Here is an 18,976-nt window from a genome sequence, read left to right as displayed (position 1 = left end):
AGTTCTTGCCCAGATGCCAGGAAAAGACGAACCTGGGCTCGGGGAGGGAAACCCACCTAGAAGTCGATCCGCTTCTTGGGACTGGGCTTCTCTACCCACTCAGGGCCGCCCACCCACTTCCTACAACAGGACAGCCGTGAGGCAAAGGTACAACGGGCATGAGATGCTGTGTAAGGGGGACATGACCACAGGTCCTTTCCCTTCAAGTTTGTCTAAAAGGAGAAGAAAGACCATGACTCAGCTCTGCTGAGTGGTCCGGCAATGGGGATGGCCTCTAGGGCAGATGGACAGTGTACCACGGGGCTTATGCAGCTACCGTCGCTAACCAGAAAAGCTAACACGTCTTGAGCACCAGTACCAGATACCACACCATGTGCCAGGATAATGCTTCACACGCATTATCGCACTTGAAGACTCCAACCCCACCAGCCAGAGGACACTGCACAAAAAGGCAAGTAACATGTCCGATTCACACAGCGACCAATGGGAATACTGGGACTCAACCCCAGCTGGGCTTTAACTGAAGGAACTGCACCAAAACTGGATTTTGGCTTTAATGTTAGAGCAGCAAATCACTCAGTGGTGCAGGAGGCAAGAATGTGAGCTCTGTGAGGTCAGGGATTTTGTTCTATCTTGTGCCTGGCATACAATAAGCACTCAGTAAATATAGGTTAAATAAATGAATGACACCAATTCAAATGATATCTTATTTTAAGTAAGTCTCAGAAACAAGCTTTTTTATTTTTTTTTTTTACTTTATCTTCATGTTATTAGCACCATCAATTCTTCAGGGGACATGTTAAGGTGACACATAGATGTGTACTAGAAAGGGCCTGGGCCTGAGACCTAGTCCTGCCACTGATCAGTAAGATAACCTTGAGCTTCTCACTCTGCCTTCTGGGCTCATTTCTTCACCTGAAAAACGAAACAGTTGGAGTAGATCTGGGTTTTTCAAATGCTAGTCATGGTCACTCAGAAATCTACTAAGAACACTAACTCCTGAACCCTTTGCTAGATCAACTAAATCAGAAATGATTTATGATTTTTTTATGATTAAAATAAAACTTTTAATGTTTCTTGATATTTGAGAGAAATTTTTTTATGATTAAAAAAATACTTTTAATGTTTTTTGATATTTGAGAGAAGGAGAGAGAGAGCATGAGCAGGAGAGAGGCAGAGAGAGATGGAGACAGAATTTGAAGCAGGCTGTCAGCACAGAGCCTGATGGGGGACTCGAACCCATGGGCCGAGAGATCATGACCGGCACCGAAGTCAGACGCTTCACTGACTGACCCACCGAGGCGCCCCCAGAAATCTACGGTTTTAACACAATATCCAGATAATTCTGAAGTGCAGCTGAACTAGATATTGCTAAAGTTCCTTTCAGTGTTAAATGAATAAGAGTCTAAGAGACAACAAATATATCTGTCTGTAGGGGCGCCAGGGTGGCTCAGTTGGTTAAGCATCTGGCTCTTGATTTCAGTCTAGGGCATGATCACATGGTTCATGAGTTCGAGCGATGCGGAAGCCTCCTACTGAAAGTGTAGAGCCTGCTTGGGATTCTCTTCCCCCCTCTCTTTGCCTTTCCCCTGCTCTCCCACTCTCTCAAAATAAATAAGCATTAAAAAAAATACTTAAATAAAATCTTTCCTATAGTAAAATTAAATGAAAACATGTCTGTAAGAATTACCTTAGACAAAATAACATCTATTCCCAAGATGTCAATTATTAATAATTATCATAGCCAATCCTTACTGCCCTATCACTTCTGCTTTACCAAAACACAGAGCCCACTCAGGGGTTACAAGTACAAGAATGCACTGGAGGCTTCTAAACTGACCACCTTACCCAGATCACAGGTCCATCTCCAGGTCTGGCTTGTTGTTTCCAGATAGGTATCTATAAAATACAATCAACTTCATAAGCCACAACTTCAGTTAAACCACTACTGAATTCTTTAAAGCGACACATAAATTAAAACTAAAATATTTCCAAGCAACCAACAATCAAGGTAAAAAATGAAGAAGAAATCCAAATCCTTCCAAGTGTCCTTAACAATGAAAATGCAAAAAATTAATTATCTGATGTTCTTTGGAGAGCAGAAAAGATTCCTGAACTGGGAGTCAGAAGGCCTGGCAGGGTCAAATCTTGCTTTGCCCTCATTATTCGTGGGACCTCCGTGGGTCTCTATTTCCTCATCTATAAAAAGGAGACAGATGTCTGAACCCTGCCTGCTTCATCGTATTTCCTTTAGCATCAAATGAGATAATGCTCACAAAAGTGCCTTATGGAGCGCCAGCTGGCCTGGCCAGTGATGTGTGTGACCCTTGATCTCAGGGTTGTGAGTACGAAACCCACACTGGGTACAGGAATTAATTAAAATTCAGATCTTTTTTTTTTTTTTTAAAAAAAGCATTTTACAAAATATTAAGGGCTTCCTTTATTTTTTAAAGACTTGCTTTTTTAATACCTCATGTAAGTTTACCATTATTTTATTTAAACTCCAGAGACAAAAGTAACTTCTTCAAGCCTGACAGTATATGACTCTAATCTCAGCAATTTTAAAAGCTCTAACCTAATACCTAAAGGGACGTTAACCTTTCTAAATATACCATCATCTATTTCTTGACCTACAAATAAGGGCCTCAACTTTTCTGACTCAACCGTGCCCTGAAAGGAAAAAAATATCTCATTCAAAAATAAACTTTAGGGGCAGCTGGGTGGCTCAGCTGGTTAAGCGTCCAACTCAATTTCAGCTCAGTCATGATCTCCTGGTCATGAGCTTGAACCCCACAGAACCTGCTTAAGATTCAGTCTCTCACTCCTGCCCCTCCCCCAGCTAGCACTGTCTCTCTCTCCAAAAACAAACAAACTTTAAAATGTTGCTGCATTGTATAAAGCAGATTTTAGGAAAGAGCTAACCCCATGCTATCTAAACCTCTTCTCTTTCTGCCATCACTCACCAACTTACCATCTTCCTCTCGTTAGATATGAAGACAGCGTAGCACTCTTCTAAAGGATATTGATCATGGTTTTTGATGTATTCACAGAGCTTCCAAATATTTTCTTCACTGAAATAAAATAATAGTTTGATCAATGTAAATAGTAATGCTCCATGTCTTTCGAATTTGAAGACTGATAAGGACATAAAATAGTTGGAAGAGATTTTAAACATAATCTCATCCAACAAGTAGCTGATGTTTGAGCCTCCTCTAAAACATCCTTGACAAGGTGTTACCTAACTGTGTGCAGGCCTCTCTCTTAGCACAGTGCTCATGACCTGCATTTTATAACTGATAAAATGCTACGTCAATGCTCCACAAGTTCTGGGTCCAGGGACTTGAGATACAAGTGGAATTTCAATTCTGCCATTTATGAGGTAAGAAGCTTTGAACATTGTGACCTGAGTAGCTGCTTTTCTCATCTGTAAGATGGGGATGACCACATCACATCATAAACACCTGATAAAACTTAGGTAACACTAGTTCACTGCTCCCCTTAGGAATGGGGCAGGATGAGTGTTTGGGGTAGGAGGGCTTCTGGCTGGAAAGGACCAGGGGCAGCTATGTGATACACCTAGAAATTCTTTCGGAGGGAGAGTCTGTGAGTGGGAATCCCTGCAGCCCTCTGGTACAAAACAGGCCCTGATTTTTACAAAGTTCTTTCTCATACTGAACTGAACTCCATATTCCTATACTTCTGCCCTAGATGAATCTCTTTTCTACATGACAGGCCTTTACATATTTAAAGCAGTACTCAGAACCACCTAAGCAAATCAATGCCCAGTGCATGAAACCAAGGCACACTGGCGGCCACAGGCACACGCCCACACAGGCAAAAACAGTCACCGTTGGCAGTATTCACAGCTCAGCCTCTGGATTGCTATCTTTTCCTAACGAGCCACACGGCACCTTTGTTCAAAATGAGCTACATCAATATTCGGCTCATACTTGCGACTCAATCTGTCGAAGCCTAATTTCCAGACACCCACACCATGTGACATGAAAATGAAGTAAGGCATGAATGGCACTGATGAATGCCACATTTTATGCTAAGACAAATTTCCAACTCACAGTTTTGACCTTGTCTACCTGTCTCAATGCTCCATACAACTACACTTAAAGTATTAAAGCTGAGTGCATTTTTTTCCCTACGACATTGTTTTTCCCTAAACTACCTAAGAAATCTCACACAAAAAGTAGTGACGGAAGTAAAAACAGGAGATTGCCATTCACTCCTTCCATAGGATACGTAGTATAGATAACAAAACATGTACTGTTTCAATATGACATAAAGCGTTTATTAGCTAACTTTTCTTAAATCCGGCTGTCCTAAGACCAAGTTTTTAGAAGACATTTGTCTGTCGAGCCTGCAGACATTCTGGAGTTGCTCACAAGCATCTTGAAGAGCCTGTGATGTAAAAAGCACTGTGCTAAGTGCTTGGAGGATACGATGATAAATTAGAGCTCACAGACAGTGAGAGGAGACATACAGATCCATAAATAAGCAAGCAAGCATCACAGAAGGTCATAAAAGATGCATAGAAGAGGGAGGCATTAATTTTGAGGGACACAGGAAGATGGAGGTACTGGTCAGTGGCTTCTCCTTGTTTGTTCCCCCGCCCCCAGTCCCAAGGACGGGCAAAGAACTATCACAAAGACTTCAAGAATCCATGTCTATCACCAGAACTGTTGGCAGGCTGAATGTGGCTGGGCACACTTAGTCTATTATTTTTCAAATATGTGTGAATGTTACGCAAAGAAAAAACATTAAATGTAAGAGTTACTGAACCTATAGTCCCTTTTTGTCATCAATTTTTTTTCAGAAGTACAATTAATATCACGGAGGAGGATCTCAAGAAACACGTGATGTTTAAAACTGGAGGGCCTTACACTCAGAAATGCTGGGAGTTGCTGTTCGAACAGGAAGAGCCCCTGACTGCGTGTGATCCCTAGCACCCATTTAACTGGTTTTAAAAAAAAAAAAAAAAGGGCAGAGGGGGATGGTGATAATAACGTTCCAACCCACTGGATGCTTATTCTGGTTAGCAGAAAGGCAAACAGAGCAGCATTAAAATAAGGTTGTGCAAGGGTTATGGGTGATGGGCTGAGATCAGAGGAGCAGGCAGAAGGAAGGACCCCCCAGGGCACAGGAGGTGTTTGAAGAATACAGTAGAATCAGACGGGCTCCCTCAGCCACCTACTGCCACACAAATATTGGCTACCACTGTCAGCAGTAAGCTGAGCCTTAAGAGATCAGTTACAACTGACAAGTTAACAGAAGCAGAAAGGAGGTATTTATTTCAACCTACCTGATAGGTTCTGACAGGGTCGAACACTGGTTCTCAACCAGGGGCGGTTTCGCTCCCCAGGGAACATCTGGCACTATCTGGAGACATTTTGGGCTGTCACAAACTGCAGGAGGGCGCTACAGGCATCTAGTGGGTGGAGGCCAGGGAAGCTGCTACACACGCTACAATACACAGGACAGCCCCCTCCCAACAGTGCGCATGCTCAAAATGTCAACAAAGCCCTGGCTGAGAAGCCCTGGGGTAGATGTAGTGGGCAGGTTCAAAATTGAGTGTGGAGAAACACATCGTGACCAGATCTTAAAGGACCTGCTATGCTCAGGAGACAAACTTAACTGTCTATGCCTGTATTCCTTGAAATGGGATCAATGAACCAGCGGAAGACCTCTCCACTGTACAGGTCACACATCCAGACTGTCTAGAGTGGGACCCTAAGGTCTGCATGCTTTACAAGCTCCTAGGTGACTCTAGGGCTCATCTGAATTTAGAAAGGCTTTCAGCAGTGTGAAGCCCAATGGTTCAGGACCTGAGGGGATAGGAGAGATCTGGGCAGAGGCCTTAAGAAAGGATCGGAACAGGCCCACGGCTGACGGAACGTAAAGGAGAAATCTACCGAAGAGAGGCTCACCCCCTACCATTCCTCCACCAGATGGCTCCACTCCAGCTGTGCCCGCCATCTTGTTCCTAGAATACGCCTGCACACTTTGTTCCCAGAGCCTTTGCACCAACTGTTCCCCTGCCTGCCATGATTTCCTTCTAAATCCACAAAGCCCTAACCCTTTTTGTCTTCAGATCTCTGCTCAAATACCACTTTATCAGCAATGCCTTCCTTCAATACCCATTATGAAACAGTGAGTCACCATCTCTTACCTTGCTTTATTTTTCTCATAGCACTTACCACCACCCAAATATGGTTTACTTGGCTTTGCCTGCTTTCCCTGAACCAAAACAGAAGAACCATGAGATCTTACCAGAGAATTTGTCTACTCTGTTCACTGCTGTATTCCAAGGACACAGTCCAGGTTGCCAAATAAACATTTACTGACTAAATTAATAAAACAATGAATGGGCTTTAGGGACAACAGGATTTAGGTGAGAGGTGAGGCAGAAACGAAGTGCAGTAGTGAAGAAGAATGGACTCCTGGGGTGCCTGGGTGGCTCAGCTGGATAAGCGTCTGACTTCAGCTCAGGTCATGAGATTACCGTTTGCGGGTTCAGGCCCTGCATTGGGCTCTGTGCTAACAGCTTCAAGCTTGCTTCAGATTCTCCATCTCCCTCTCTCTGCTCCTGCCCCGCTTGCATGTGCATCCTCTCAAAAATAAACATAATTTATAAAATAATATAAATTACATTTATATCAAGTTAACATATATGTAAGAAGCATTGACTCCTATATTACAGAAGTTCCAGTTTCAACACTGCCTCTTGCTAAATGCGTGATCTTGGACATGGCCTCTCTGTAGCTCAGCCTTTTCATTAGTAAAATGAGGTCAATGATAAAACCTATCTCCTAGCCATGAATGGAAAGACTCAGCACTAACCCTGACATGCAGTCAGAGCTGAACGAACACTAAACTCTTGGTGACAGTAGTTTGATGACCAGGTAAAGGAGGTAGTTTTAGATGGCTCTAAGGTTTCTTTTGCAGAGACTGGAAGTTGGGGAAGAAGTCATTACTCAGGGAAGGTAAGGACAGGTGTGGGAGTGGAAAAGACAAAGGCAGGAATGGTGATTCAGCCACACAGGTGGCCTAGAATTGGGGTATAGTGTGTGGCCTCCAGAACCAAACCCTGCAGGTAAATCCCCATTCGTTACTCACAAGATAGGTGGCCTTAGGCAAATTAGTTGCACTCCTCAGGCAAATTAGTTGCAATCCTCTCTGCCTTAGTGTTCTCATCTTTAAAATGGGGTAACAATAGTACCTACCTCCTAGGGTAATTGTGGGACTCAAATGAATTAGTTTACATAAACAAAACAATGTTCTGGCACATAGCAAATGCTCTGTTAATGTTAACTGGTGTGATAACGACAACATGGTGGGTAAGCTGATGGTTTCTGGTTACAAGGCCTGAATTGGATTCTGGCTATTAGCTGATGACCTTGGGGAAGTTATGACAAAATAACCGTTCTTCCAGTCTCTTCCAAAATTAAAATGACCTTCCCATTAGTGTGAAACCACAAAGGCTTCAGCTGAGTAATTTGCAAAGATTCTCTGCGCTCTACCCTCGGCTTCCACCTCCTCTTCCAGGCCCCCAAGCCCTGAGATCTGCAAAGAAATGTCCAAGCGAAAAGCTCCAGGCATTAGTAATACACCAACGACCCTACCATTCCTGGGAATTCCGTCCACCCCACCCCCACCATCCAAAAGTCGATGCATCACTCAAGAGACGTAGGTTGCCATTCCAGCCCCCTCATCCCCCAAGCCAGAAAATCCGCCAGTCGAGGCCCAGAGCCCCCGGGGAGGGGCCGGGAAGAGGCGGGGACTGGCTGCGACGCCAAGACCGAAAAAGTCAGGGAGATGCCGGGGGGGAGGGGGCTGCACCCGCGCCCCCTCACCAGTAGCAGCTGTTGTAGACACAGGCGTCCCGCGGGGGGCTGGCCGGCTGGTAGTGGGCGGCTGCAGCAGCGGGGACATCCCCCTCCATGGCGGGCTGGTTGGGCCAGGGTATGGGCCTAAGGCGGACCGACAGGACCAGCCCCTCGTGCAGGATTCGGGGGAGGAGCCGGCGCACACGGAGCCGCGCGGGTTCTCGGGGCGGAGCCAAGGGCAGCTGGTGCAGCTCCCGGGTGGTGGAGCCAGAGTCGGGTAGGCGGAGCCTGGGCGGAGCGAGGGACGCAGTTTCCGGGCGCGCAGTGCTGGGGAGGGCGGTGCGAGTTCCGGGTGGATAAAGGCTGCTGCTCGCGGGTTTTGCAGATACCGGTAGGCGGAGCCCGGGCGGGAAGCGCCGAGTTTGTTCCGAGAGGACGGAGCTAGACTGAAGTGGGAGGGTCTCGGGCGGGGGCGGGATGGTGAGCCGCGTGGACTTCCAGTGGGCGGAGCCTGGGACCTGTAGGGATTGTGTGGTTCCGGGTAGGTGGGGCCCGGGCAGCTGGGTGGAGCTAGGGCGGGGCGGTGCTGGAGGAGCTCGCGTCCATAGGGGCAGAGCCGGGCTCTCGGAGTGCGGTAACCCTGAGGATCCGGTCAGCTTGGGAGAACAGAGGTCGTCTGCGGGTGTCCTGCGGGGTGTGTAGAGGGCGTGGAGTTTACAAATCGCCAGATCCTGAACTCTGCTTCAACAAGTCTTCCGGAGGCGTGTGAAACTCTCCTCCAACCCAGGGTTGAGGTTGCCGGCTGTGGAGGAGCCAGATGAGATGCGGAAGACCAAGTGAAATAAGAGAACCGTGTATGTGAAAAACGAACCTTATTTCACAGTTTTGTCCTAGAAGCCGCGGGAGCCCGGTGAAGGAGGGGGAGTTATTTCCAAATAAGTCCGCATCGGACGGTTTTAGAGAGGAACAGCACCCCCAAATCTCACCGTATTGTAACATTTGATTTTAATAGGAGAATTGTGTGTATTGACTCAGAAAGGTATATTGATCCCTTCATAGAATAAGTTTTTAAAAGTTTAAATAGAGTTCGCATGGCATTCATTTTGTGTTAATCATATTTCATGGCAATCTAGAAGGAAAGGCACCACATTATAAAACAGTGTTAAACTCTGATGAATGAATAGTATGGACTTAAACTTCATACTTCATAGCCTTCTGAATTGTCTTATATTTGTAATGAACATATGTAACTGATCAGGATACTTCCCATTAGGAAAACTGAAATTCTTAGTTGGTTTATGGGCCATGTGCAGTCAGGTTTTTCCAGTCTCCTGAGTTCAAAATCTGATACATAAATCCTAAAGACTTTGAGCATAAGCCCTTGGTCAGTTATCAATTTCTTGCCTCTCCGGCTTGAAGTACACACTTCAGTATAGGCTCTATAATAAATAACAGAATGCCTTTAAGCATTTCTCCTTTAAAGTGGGCACCAAGTTAAGCCTTCTCAGTAAAGTGTGCTGGCGGAAGAAGCTTTCTGCAGTTTCTTGGAGGCTACAAGAGTTTGTGGAGTGTGGTCCTGAGAACATCCAGTGAAGTCTGCCCCAGCCTTGGGCTCAGACCCAGTCCTTCTGTGACCTTACAGCTTTAGTTTGGCAATAACCTTCCTGCAAGGTTATGCACTTGACCATACTTCTTAGGGAAGTGCTTTATGGCCTATGCACAGTTACCTGTGGTCACATGCTGAGAAATCATCCCTTCACCAAACCTCCCCTACTTCCCCCGACCCCTCCATTCCTTAGAAACTCTGAGAGCCTTCTACACCACCTGAGTCTCAGATTCTTAAGGTATCCCTACACCTCTGATTGGTGATTGCTCCCCCCTACCCCTTCTCTACTTTACTTAAGGGAAGTTGAATTTCACGAATTAACCATGATAAAAGTAAAACCGGGGCACCTGGGTGGCTCAGTTGGTTAAGTGTCCAGCTTCAGCTCAGGTCATGATCTCGCAGTTCGTGGGTTCAAGCCCTGCATCAGGCTCTGTGCTGCCTGCTCAGAGCCTAGAACCTTCTTTGGATTCTGTGTCTCCCTCTCTCTCTGTCCTTACCCCGCTAGTGTTCTGTCTCTCTCTGTCTCTCAAAAATGAATAAACACGTTAAAAAAATGTTTTAAGTAAAACCAAAAGATAATAAGGAAACTGTATTGTACCTAGGGCTGAGGACAACTACGCAAGAAAGATAAATCTGAAAGGGTTTGTACCTGGTTGGAGAAGGCATGGGTTGCCTACCAGACAGCAGAGAAGTTCACTGGTTTACCTAGGCTGGAGGTGGTTTGGAGTTGCCGGGCAAACAACAGAGGAGGGAGGAGAGGAGAGCCAGGCATCTCTGCCATAATGTGCTTTCTTTATGCTTCCATATGCTTCAAACATTCTCCTATAAGTAGGAACTTTTTGATTAAAAATACAGATCATTTAAAAATTCATGTGATTTCATAGTAGAGACTATAACAAGCAATATGGTTTCAGAGGAATAAGGTTCTAATGCTTTGAACCAGATTCTGACCTGTAAAGTCGAATGATCTAGATGAGGAAGAGATAAGAGTGCACTCAAAGAACCCAAAATTCAATGAAATAAGGATGTCAAAGGGCTGGGGTTTACAGAAAAGGACACAGAACAAAGGAAAGTGTAAGAGGGCCACAGATGTGAAAGAGGAGATCAGGAAGTAGGCAGCACAGAATACATTGAAGTTTAACCACAAAAGGGGTTTTTTAATTGGGGGAGGAGGCGTTTTTAATCCTCAATATTAAGAGCTAGAAGAAAAGAAAAAAAAAGATAATACCATCCCTTGGGGCCTTGTGATATGTGATAAAGAACCATGTAAGTGAAAGAAAACCAAGTCTATTTTGATTGTGTTCTCTCTCTGTCTTTTCCTCGAGCTGTGAAGAATAAGGGAAACAGCAGTAAGAGGAAATTAAAGCCAACATAGGTGCAGTGGTAGAAAGCACCAATTTGCCTTACAAGGATTAAAAACCTTCAGACCCAGATGAGCTATATCCCAGCATACTGAAAGCACTCTAGATTATGACCCCAAAGCCTTTATTATGGATCTTGGAGAAAATATGTTGGAGGATATGACCTAAGACTAAATATGAATACTTGTCTGAAGTATCATAAAAAGGAAAAAATATGTATTCCAGACACTATACTCTGTGAACTTGATGCCTATTCCCAGGATGAATAGTGACCATGAAGAAGAGGTGATTATTTAGGGGCCTTTAGTGGATTACCAATCCCATTTCATGTTGTTGAAAGAATTAATTGATCATTAGAACAGAATTATAGCACCAACCATATAATCTGATTCCAACAAAGCAGCTGGCCCAGTATCAGTCATGATTAATTCAGTTAGAAGTCAAGGCAGAAACAAATTAGCTTGTTTAATGGGAAGGACGCTGAAGTGGCTCGCAGAGTCAAAAGATGAGCTGCAGAAATCTGGGTCTCAAGGGCCCAGAAGCAGAGTCCACTTCCCCAGGCCTTTCCTCACAGTCTGCTTCTCAGTGCTTGGCTCCATCCTAAGGTGACTCCACTTTCTGCTGTGGGAAGGTCCGTCGCTGGCAGCCGCATATTCGCATTTTCCAGGCTTGGCGACCCCAGTGAAAAGAGAAGACTCCCTTTTCCTTATAGCAATCACACAGAGCAACTTGTACCTTTATTTTTTACATTTCTGTGCTGCTTCGCTGTTTTTACATGTGCACTTGACCCTCGAACAACCCAAGTTTGAACTGTGTGGGTCCACTTACACACAGAGTTTGTACAGTACTGCAGATGTATTTCTCTTACAGTTTTCTTAACATTTTCTTTTCTCTGGCTTACTTTATTGTAAGAATACAATATATAATACATATAATATACAAAATAAGTGTTAATTGACTATGTTATCAGTAAGTCTTCTGGTCAATAGGAAGCAATTAGTAGTTATGTTTTGGGGGAGTCAAAAGTTATACGCAGATTTTTTACTGCACTGGGGTTGGTACCCCTAAGCCCCATGTTGTCCATCTGTCTTACTTTGTAATAACAAATATTCTAATAAAGTCTTGGGGTGCCTGGGTGGCTCAGTCAGTTGAGTGACTGACTCTTGATTTCAGCTCAGGTCATGATCCCAGTGTCACAGGATCGAAGCCCATGTTGGGCTCTACACTGAGCATGGAGCCTGCTTCAGATTCTCTCCCTCTGCCCCTCCCTCCACTTCCTCTCTCTAAAAAAATTTAAATAAATAAATAAATAAAGTCCTAAAAACCAAATCTATCAACACAAAGAGCTGCAGGGACAGACTATGGTTCACTTAACTTTTCCCCTACTTTTGTATATTTAGTCTTCACATCGTATTGTAAATAAAGCTGCAGTTAACATTTTTGTAGATAAATCTTGGTCTGTGCCTCTGATAATTAACAGTAGGATGGACTCCTAGGTGTATTCCTGGGCCAATGGCTTTAAATATTTTCCAAGTCTCTTGCTACATGTTGCTCTATTGCTTGTATTTTTTCAATGTTTATTTATTTTGAGAGAGAGATACAGAGAGCGAGCGAATACACACCTGAATCCACGAGCTGGGAGGGGCAGAGCAGAAGGGAGAGAGAAAATCCCAAGCAGGCTCCCTGCTATCAGTGCAGAGCCTGATGCTAGGCTCAATTTCATGAACTGTGAGATCCTCACCTGAGCCCACATCAAGAGATGAAGTGCCTGGGTGGCTCAGTTGGTTGAGCCAGGTCATAATCTCACGTTTCATGGCTTCAAGCCCCATGTCGGGCTCTGTGCTGGCAGTCTGCTTGGGATTCTCTCCCTGTCTCCCTCTGCTCTTACCCTACTTGTGCTTTCTCTCAAAATAAATTAAAAACCTTAAAAAAAAAAAAAAAGAGTTTGATGCTTTACTGACTAAGCCACCCAGGTATCCCTATGTTGCTATTTTGCTTTTAAGAAGTGGGCCTAGGGGCACCTGGGTGGCTTAATCGGCTGAGCATCTGACTTCAATAATCTTGCAGTTCGTGAGTTTGAGCACTGTGTTGGGTTTTGTGCTGACAGCTTAGAGTCTGGAGCCTGCTTCAGTTTCTGTGTCTCCTCTCTCTGTCCCTCCCTGCTCACACTCTCTCTTTCTCTAAAAAAAAATAAACAGTAAAAAAAATTTTACTAAATAAAAAAGAAATAGGCCTATACTTAAATATCACATTTTTTTACATTGAGTATTATTATTTAAAAAAAAAATAGGGGCCCTTGGGTGGCACAATTGATTAAGCATCCGACTCCTGATCTTGGCTCAGGTCATGATCACACGTGATTCATGAATTTGAGTTATGCATCGGGCTGTGTGCTAATGGCCCAGAGCCTGCTTGGGATTCGTCTCCCCTTCTCTCTGCTCTTCCACTGCCTGCACTGACTAGCTCTCAAAGTAAATAAATAAACTTAAAAAAAAAAAAAAAAAGGCAAAAACCCCGTCCCTGGAGTTCCCATTGTTATTCTAATTTGCATTTATCTGATTACTACTTCCTGTGTTAAAGGGATCATTTCAATATAACGTGCTAAGGTGGCTGTAGGCAGTGGGAGCTGGAAGGGGAGGGGGCACCTCGCCATTAGGGGTAAGGAGTTGGGCTGGGTTGGAAAGCAAGACTGTTATTACTCATCTTACTTAGAATGGGGTGGGAGGCAGGCAGGAGTCCAGGGCCCCCTGCTGGGCCAGCCCATGCCTGTGATGTTAGACGCAGGGCTGTGAGTTCCCACACATCTTCCCACTCGTTAGGTGGGAAGACTGAGAAGTTGAAGTATATTCAGGGGAAGCTGATAAAGAGAGAAAGTCTGAAAACCGCATCACAAAATTATGAGATCTCTTCCCAGCTTACTTCCTGTGCCTACATGCCCTCTCTCTCAACCTTCCATTCCCCCGATCTAAAAAGGGTATCTGTCTCACATGGCCTTCCAATATTCTTTTTGTCAGTGTCTATTCTCGGAAACCACTGGTAAAAATTTCCCTTCTGATCCAAAGCCTCTATACCACACAGAGTTCTTGTTTGCAAATGACAGAAATCATCTCTGCCTAACTTAAACAAGAAATCAAATTTACTGGTATAATTCCCCAAATTCTAGGAATTGGCTTGTTAGGATGCCGCCATTAATGCCACTGTCTCTGTACCATCTGCCGCTGCCACCATGAATAATCTCTGCTCTTGCATCTTTGGGCCACTCCTTCAATAGGCAATGGATGTTTAAGGTGTGAACAGCCCGTTGACTGAGCTGAGGGAACATGCCTGAGTCCTAATTGCCAGGTTAACAGGAAAATGAAGTATCTGTCCCTGTAGGATTTCCATAAAAGGAGGTGGGACCATGCCTAACCCAAACCCACTTAAAATCTCTCAAATAGATATGTCTGTTTAAATTCAGAGTAGTTTAACAAAATGGCAAGTGGCAACTGTGACCCCCACACACACCTTTATGTGATTGATGTTTTCTTTTAAGAGAAACCAATGAGATTAGCTATTGAATTTAGGTAAGGGCACATCCACAACATTCCTGAAAGAAATCCCTGTCCAAGTTGAGTTTTACTTTCTAACTTTGTTACCAAAGAACAGAAAGGGACCCACCTATAACCTCATTTGAAATGAGGTAATGGTCTTATGCTTAGCTCTTACCTCAGCCCTCTTTTCTGTCACATATGACGTAAAAACACTTGGTCCTCTGTAAGCAGTCTGGGTCTGTGAGAAAGAACCTGTTTCCACTGTCCCTTTTTTCCTAAATCAAATAATTCCTATCTACAATAGCTAAAATTAAAAGGGGAGAGGGATTACCTGCCAAAGACCAATTCCAGACCAACCCATAAGTTTTCTAAGGCTGCTGTAACAAATTACTACAAAATAAGTGGCTTTAAAAGGAGAAAAGAAAGAGGAGTGCTTGGGTGGTTCAGTCAGTTAAGTGTCTGACTTCAAATCAGGTCATGATCTTGCAGTTCATGAGTTCAAGATCTGCGCTGGGCTCTGTATTGACAGCTCAGAGTCTAGAGCCTGCTTCGGATTCTGTATTTCCCGTTCTCTCTGCCCCTCTCCCACTCTTACTCTGTCTCTGTCTCTCAAAAATAAATAAAACATTAAAAAAAAGAAAACCCAGAAATTTCTTCTCAGGGGCCAGAAGTCTGAAATTAAGGTGTCAGAAAGATTGGTTTTTTCTGCAGGCTCTGTGGGCAAATCTCTCCTGGCTTCTGGTGGTTGCTAGAAATCTTTGGCATTCATTGACTTATAGATGCATCATTCCAATTTCTGTCTCTATCTTCACATTCCCTTCTTCTATGTGTGTGTTTATGTGTCAAACACCCCCCTCCTTTCTCTCACAATGGACACCAGTCACAGTGTTTAGGGTCTACTGTAACAGGATGATCTCATTTCAAAGTCCTGAATTACATCTGCAAAGACCTTACTTCCATATAAGGTCACATTTACAGGTGTCAGAGTTTAGGGCTTGGATATATCCTTTTGAGGCACACAATTCAACTGACTTTACCAACCAAAGGCTGAAGCAAGTGTGGTTTTTCTTAATATTGTTGGAGAGAGAATAAAGGAACAGAGAAAACCTTTTGTCTGTCTATCTCTCAGTGTTCTAAAATTTCTATGCTTTATTATAAATCTTTTAAATGTTTGTTTATTTTTGAGACACAGAAGGGGAGGGGCAGAGAAGGAGGAAAACAGAATCTCAGGCCGGCTTTGCGCTGTCAGCATAGAGCCCAACCTGGGGCTCAAACTCACTAATTGTGAGATCATATCCTGAGCCGAAATCAAGAGTAGGACGCTTGACGGACTAAGCCACCCAAGTGCCCCTTTATTTTAAAAGAACCAAAATGACTGCTACAATTTCTGTGGAGGTCAATCTGGTGATATCTAACACAATAACAAATGCATATGCCTTTTGGGTGGATGTTCTTTTCATAAATTTTTATTGAGGTATAACATCCATAAAGTGTACATAAGGATAGACTATGCTACTCTAGACATTGCTCTTTCCTCTTCCATTTATACTGGGTAAACAATCACTTTATAGCTTTTTTTTCTATTATAAAAGTGACATATTTAATGCCAAATCAGAAAAATGGAGAAAAGTGCAAACTAAACAACCATAGTATTACCATCCAAAACTTAGCCATTAACATTTTGTTATAGTTCATTCTGTATTTTTCTCCAATGCAAGCATACACACAAACACGCATATTTTTTAAGGTCTTGTTTTTAAGTGATCTCCACACCCAACATGGAGCCCAAATTACAACCCCAAGATCGAGTTGCATGTTCCACAGACTGAACCAGCCAGGCACCCCCCACAATATACTTTTTAAAAGCAAAGGTGGAGGGGCGCCTGAGTGGCTCAGTCAGTTAAGCCTCCGACTTCGGCTCAGGTCATGATCTCATGGTTCATGGGTTCGAGCCCCGCGTCGGGCTCTGTGCTGACAGCTCAGAGCCTGGAGCCTGCTTCTGATTCTGTGTCTCCCTCTCTCTCTGCCCCTCCCTGCTCATGCTCTGTCTCTCTCTGTCTCAGAAATAAATAAAAAACATAAAAAAAAATTTTAAAAACAAAGGTGGAACCGTATGTTACTTCTTTGTAGTTTCTTAGCAAGTTATAATGCATTATGCTCAACTTTTTATAGAATTAAATTAACAGAGTTACATAATTTTAATGACTGTATAGCATTCTTCTTTTTCTTAATGTTTACTTATTTTGAGACAGACACAGTGCAAGCAGGAGAGGGGCAGGGGGTGGGGGGAGAGAGAGAATCCCAAGCAGGCTCCTCACTGTCAGCACAGAGCCCTGTGCAGGGTTGCATCTCACCAACAGCGAGATCATGACCTGAGCCAAAACCAAGAGTCAAATGCTTAACCCACTTAAGTCGGCTTAACCCACTGAGCCTCCCACATGCCCCTGCATAGCATCCTTTTAACGTGAGGCTTCACTGAGGGACATTCCCATTGTTTTCAGTTTTCTGACATTACAAATAATGCTGTGGTAAACGTAATGCATACATGTGTGAAAACTTTCTCAAAGGCCAAGTTTTAAGTACAGAACAGATATAATACATAACTGTGTATCTTAAACGTGCATCAAAAGGAATTCCTGACATTCCCTCCAAATTTGCTTTAGCAAATTTCTCCATCCCAGTTAAGTGCAGCATCCTCTTTCCATTAGCTCAAGCAAAAAATAAAAATTATTTAAAAATAGAGTCATCCATCTCTTTCTCTCACACCTAAATCCAATTAACCAGCAAATTCACTTGTCTCTGTCTTCCAGGTACATCCGGAATCCAACTACTAATTACCTTCTCTGTCACCATCATCTCTTGCGGTGGTCTCCTAACGACGGTTGCCCAATTTAGCAAATAAAAATACAGGATACCCATTGAAATTGGATATTGAGATAAACAACATTATTTTGTTTAATACACCCAAAGATTGCTTTTTTTTTTTTTTTTTTTTTTTTTTTTTTTTTTTTTTTTTTTTTTTTTTTTTTTTTTTTTGGGCGTAGCATCCAGAGGGATTCTTTGAAGAAGTCAGGAAAGGTCACTCCTTTATTCAAAACCCTGTAATGTCTTTTCATCTCACTTGTAATAAAGAGGAGAAAATCTTAAAGCTGAAGTCCTTCTACTCATAGAGGCTCTTCTTTGGTCTCTTTAACTCCTGCTCCTCTCCCTTCTCCTTGCATCTTTCTACTCCCAGATACACCTAACTACTTTGCTTTCGCACTTTGCTTATACTTATCCATGACACGCATATTAACCATCCTGTTTAAAACTGTGGGCTCCTCTATCTCCCCTTGAACTTCCCTACTTTGTATTTATTTTCAACACTTATGATAACAAACATTAACTTAGTTCCACAAGGGCATTTTTGTTCTTTTTATTCACTGCTGTATCCTTGATGCTTAGAATACTGCCTGGCATATAAAAGATGGTTAATTAATATTTAATAAACGTCGAATTAAGGAAACGTAGTTATCCAAATCGATAAAGCTTTTTTCAGTTTCACCAGAACTCTCACATTCTTATCATTCAGCATGTTATCTATTTCAATGTAGTCAAGTAACGGCTCTATCTTAGAGAAGCCATTTTCTGTAATTCTTTATAGTAGCGAACATTTATTGAGCTCTTACTATGTGCAGACACGGTTCTAAAGTAGAATATCTTAAGGCCGTAGGTATTATCATTACAGTTAATTTACAGATGAGGAAATTAAGACCGCAATGAGTAATTTACTCAAGATCGTACACTTGGGATACGGCGGCGCTGGGTACAGAACGTGCGGCCTTAACTATAGCACGCTGCAGGCTAGCTTTTAGGTTCCTTTCTGTTTCTTTTGATAGGTAAATTGTTTTGGTTAAGCTATCAGTAAAAAGCTCTTAAGGATCAAAGTCAAAACCTGTCTAAGCCAAGGGCTTTATCCAGCTCCAGTCAAGGACTCAGCATTTTGCATTTGAATCCTGCGTGGCGGGAAGCTGATGGCAGGTGACCGGAGGGGCTGGGAGGAGCAGCCAGACCCCTGCCAGCCAATCAGAGCAGGAGGAGCCTCCCTACCCCTCTCCCCCGACATCCACGCGCCAAAATTCCAAACGGAACCTCGGGACGCTACCCGCCGTCTTCCTCCGCTGAGTTCAGCGAGCCGGAACTACATAAGAAGAAGAAGTCGGTGTTCTCCCGCCACTGTCCGCTCAGGTCCTGGTCACTGTCGGTGCAGGTCCTCCTCAACTTCAGCCCGAAGTCTTTCGTCCAGCGGATGGGCGGAAAGTTTCGTGTCCGCCGTTTTAGGGTGGAGGCGTGGGCGGGACCGGAGGCGGAGGGATTCCGGGTGCGCGCGCTGCGGCCGCTGGCGCGGAGCTTGTGGCGCCAGAATTCGTAGCGCGGAAGAGCCTGAGAGACTGCGGGACTGACTGGAACTCGTCTCCAGCCGCGGACGCCGGACCAGGGGAGAGGGGAGATGGTGGTTCTCCGCAGCAGCGTAGAGCTGCACAGCCACTCCGCTTCCTCGGCCACCGACCCCTTGGACCTGTCCAGCGAGTTCCTCAGCCTGGAGCAGATCGGCCGGAGGCGGCTCCGCTCGGCCCGCGCCGCTGGGCAGTCCGCCGTCACCGC

At 44.1% G+C, this 18,976-nt stretch overlaps 2 protein-coding genes and 1 long non-coding RNA gene across 7 annotated transcripts in view; 2 read left to right on the top strand and 1 right to left on the bottom strand.

Annotated features, from left to right (window-relative positions):
• WDYHV1 (WDYHV motif containing 1) overlaps positions 1-8,261 on the bottom strand; it is a 162,093-nt gene extending 153,832 nt beyond the window's left edge. For 4 of the 5 annotated variants that reach the window (XR_003903135.1, XR_003903136.1, XM_029923452.1 and 1 more), the window contains exons 1-3: positions 7,863-8,261; positions 2,972-3,071; positions 1,849-1,899 (exon numbers count right to left, since the gene is read on the bottom strand). Coding sequence is in view for 3 of the 5 variants with exons in the window: in XM_029923452.1 (XP_029779312.1) it covers positions 1,849-1,899; positions 2,972-3,071; positions 7,863-7,951 (240 nt within the window). In the remaining 2 variants the exon portion in view is untranslated. The remainder of the gene's footprint in view (positions 1-1,848; positions 1,900-2,971; positions 3,072-7,862) is intronic. The other variant, XM_029923455.1, reaches the window with a different exon arrangement.
• A 145-nt stretch (positions 8,262-8,406) lies between these two features.
• Positions 8,407-17,256, top strand: LOC115278965. The gene is made up of 2 exons (XR_003903137.1): positions 8,407-8,689; positions 17,143-17,256. It is a non-coding gene; the product is annotated as an uncharacterized LOC115278965 (long non-coding RNA).
• A 1,447-nt stretch (positions 17,257-18,703) lies between these two features.
• Positions 18,704-18,976, top strand: part of ATAD2 (ATPase family AAA domain containing 2) — a 63,719-nt gene continuing 63,446 nt past the window's right edge. Inside the window, exon 1 of the mRNA XM_029923321.1 lies at positions 18,704-18,974. Within this exon, the coding sequence (XP_029779181.1) occupies positions 18,822-18,974 (153 nt within the window). The 5' untranslated portion in view covers positions 18,704-18,821. The remainder of the gene's footprint in view (positions 18,975-18,976) is intronic.

This window comes from Suricata suricatta, chromosome 15 (assembly GCF_006229205.1).
Source record: "Suricata suricatta isolate VVHF042 chromosome 15, meerkat_22Aug2017_6uvM2_HiC, whole genome shotgun sequence".
Taxonomy (NCBI): domain Eukaryota; kingdom Metazoa; phylum Chordata; class Mammalia; order Carnivora; family Herpestidae; genus Suricata; species Suricata suricatta.
The sequence above is the reverse complement of the archived record's forward strand: the minus strand, read 5'-3'. Positions and strand labels throughout refer to the sequence as shown.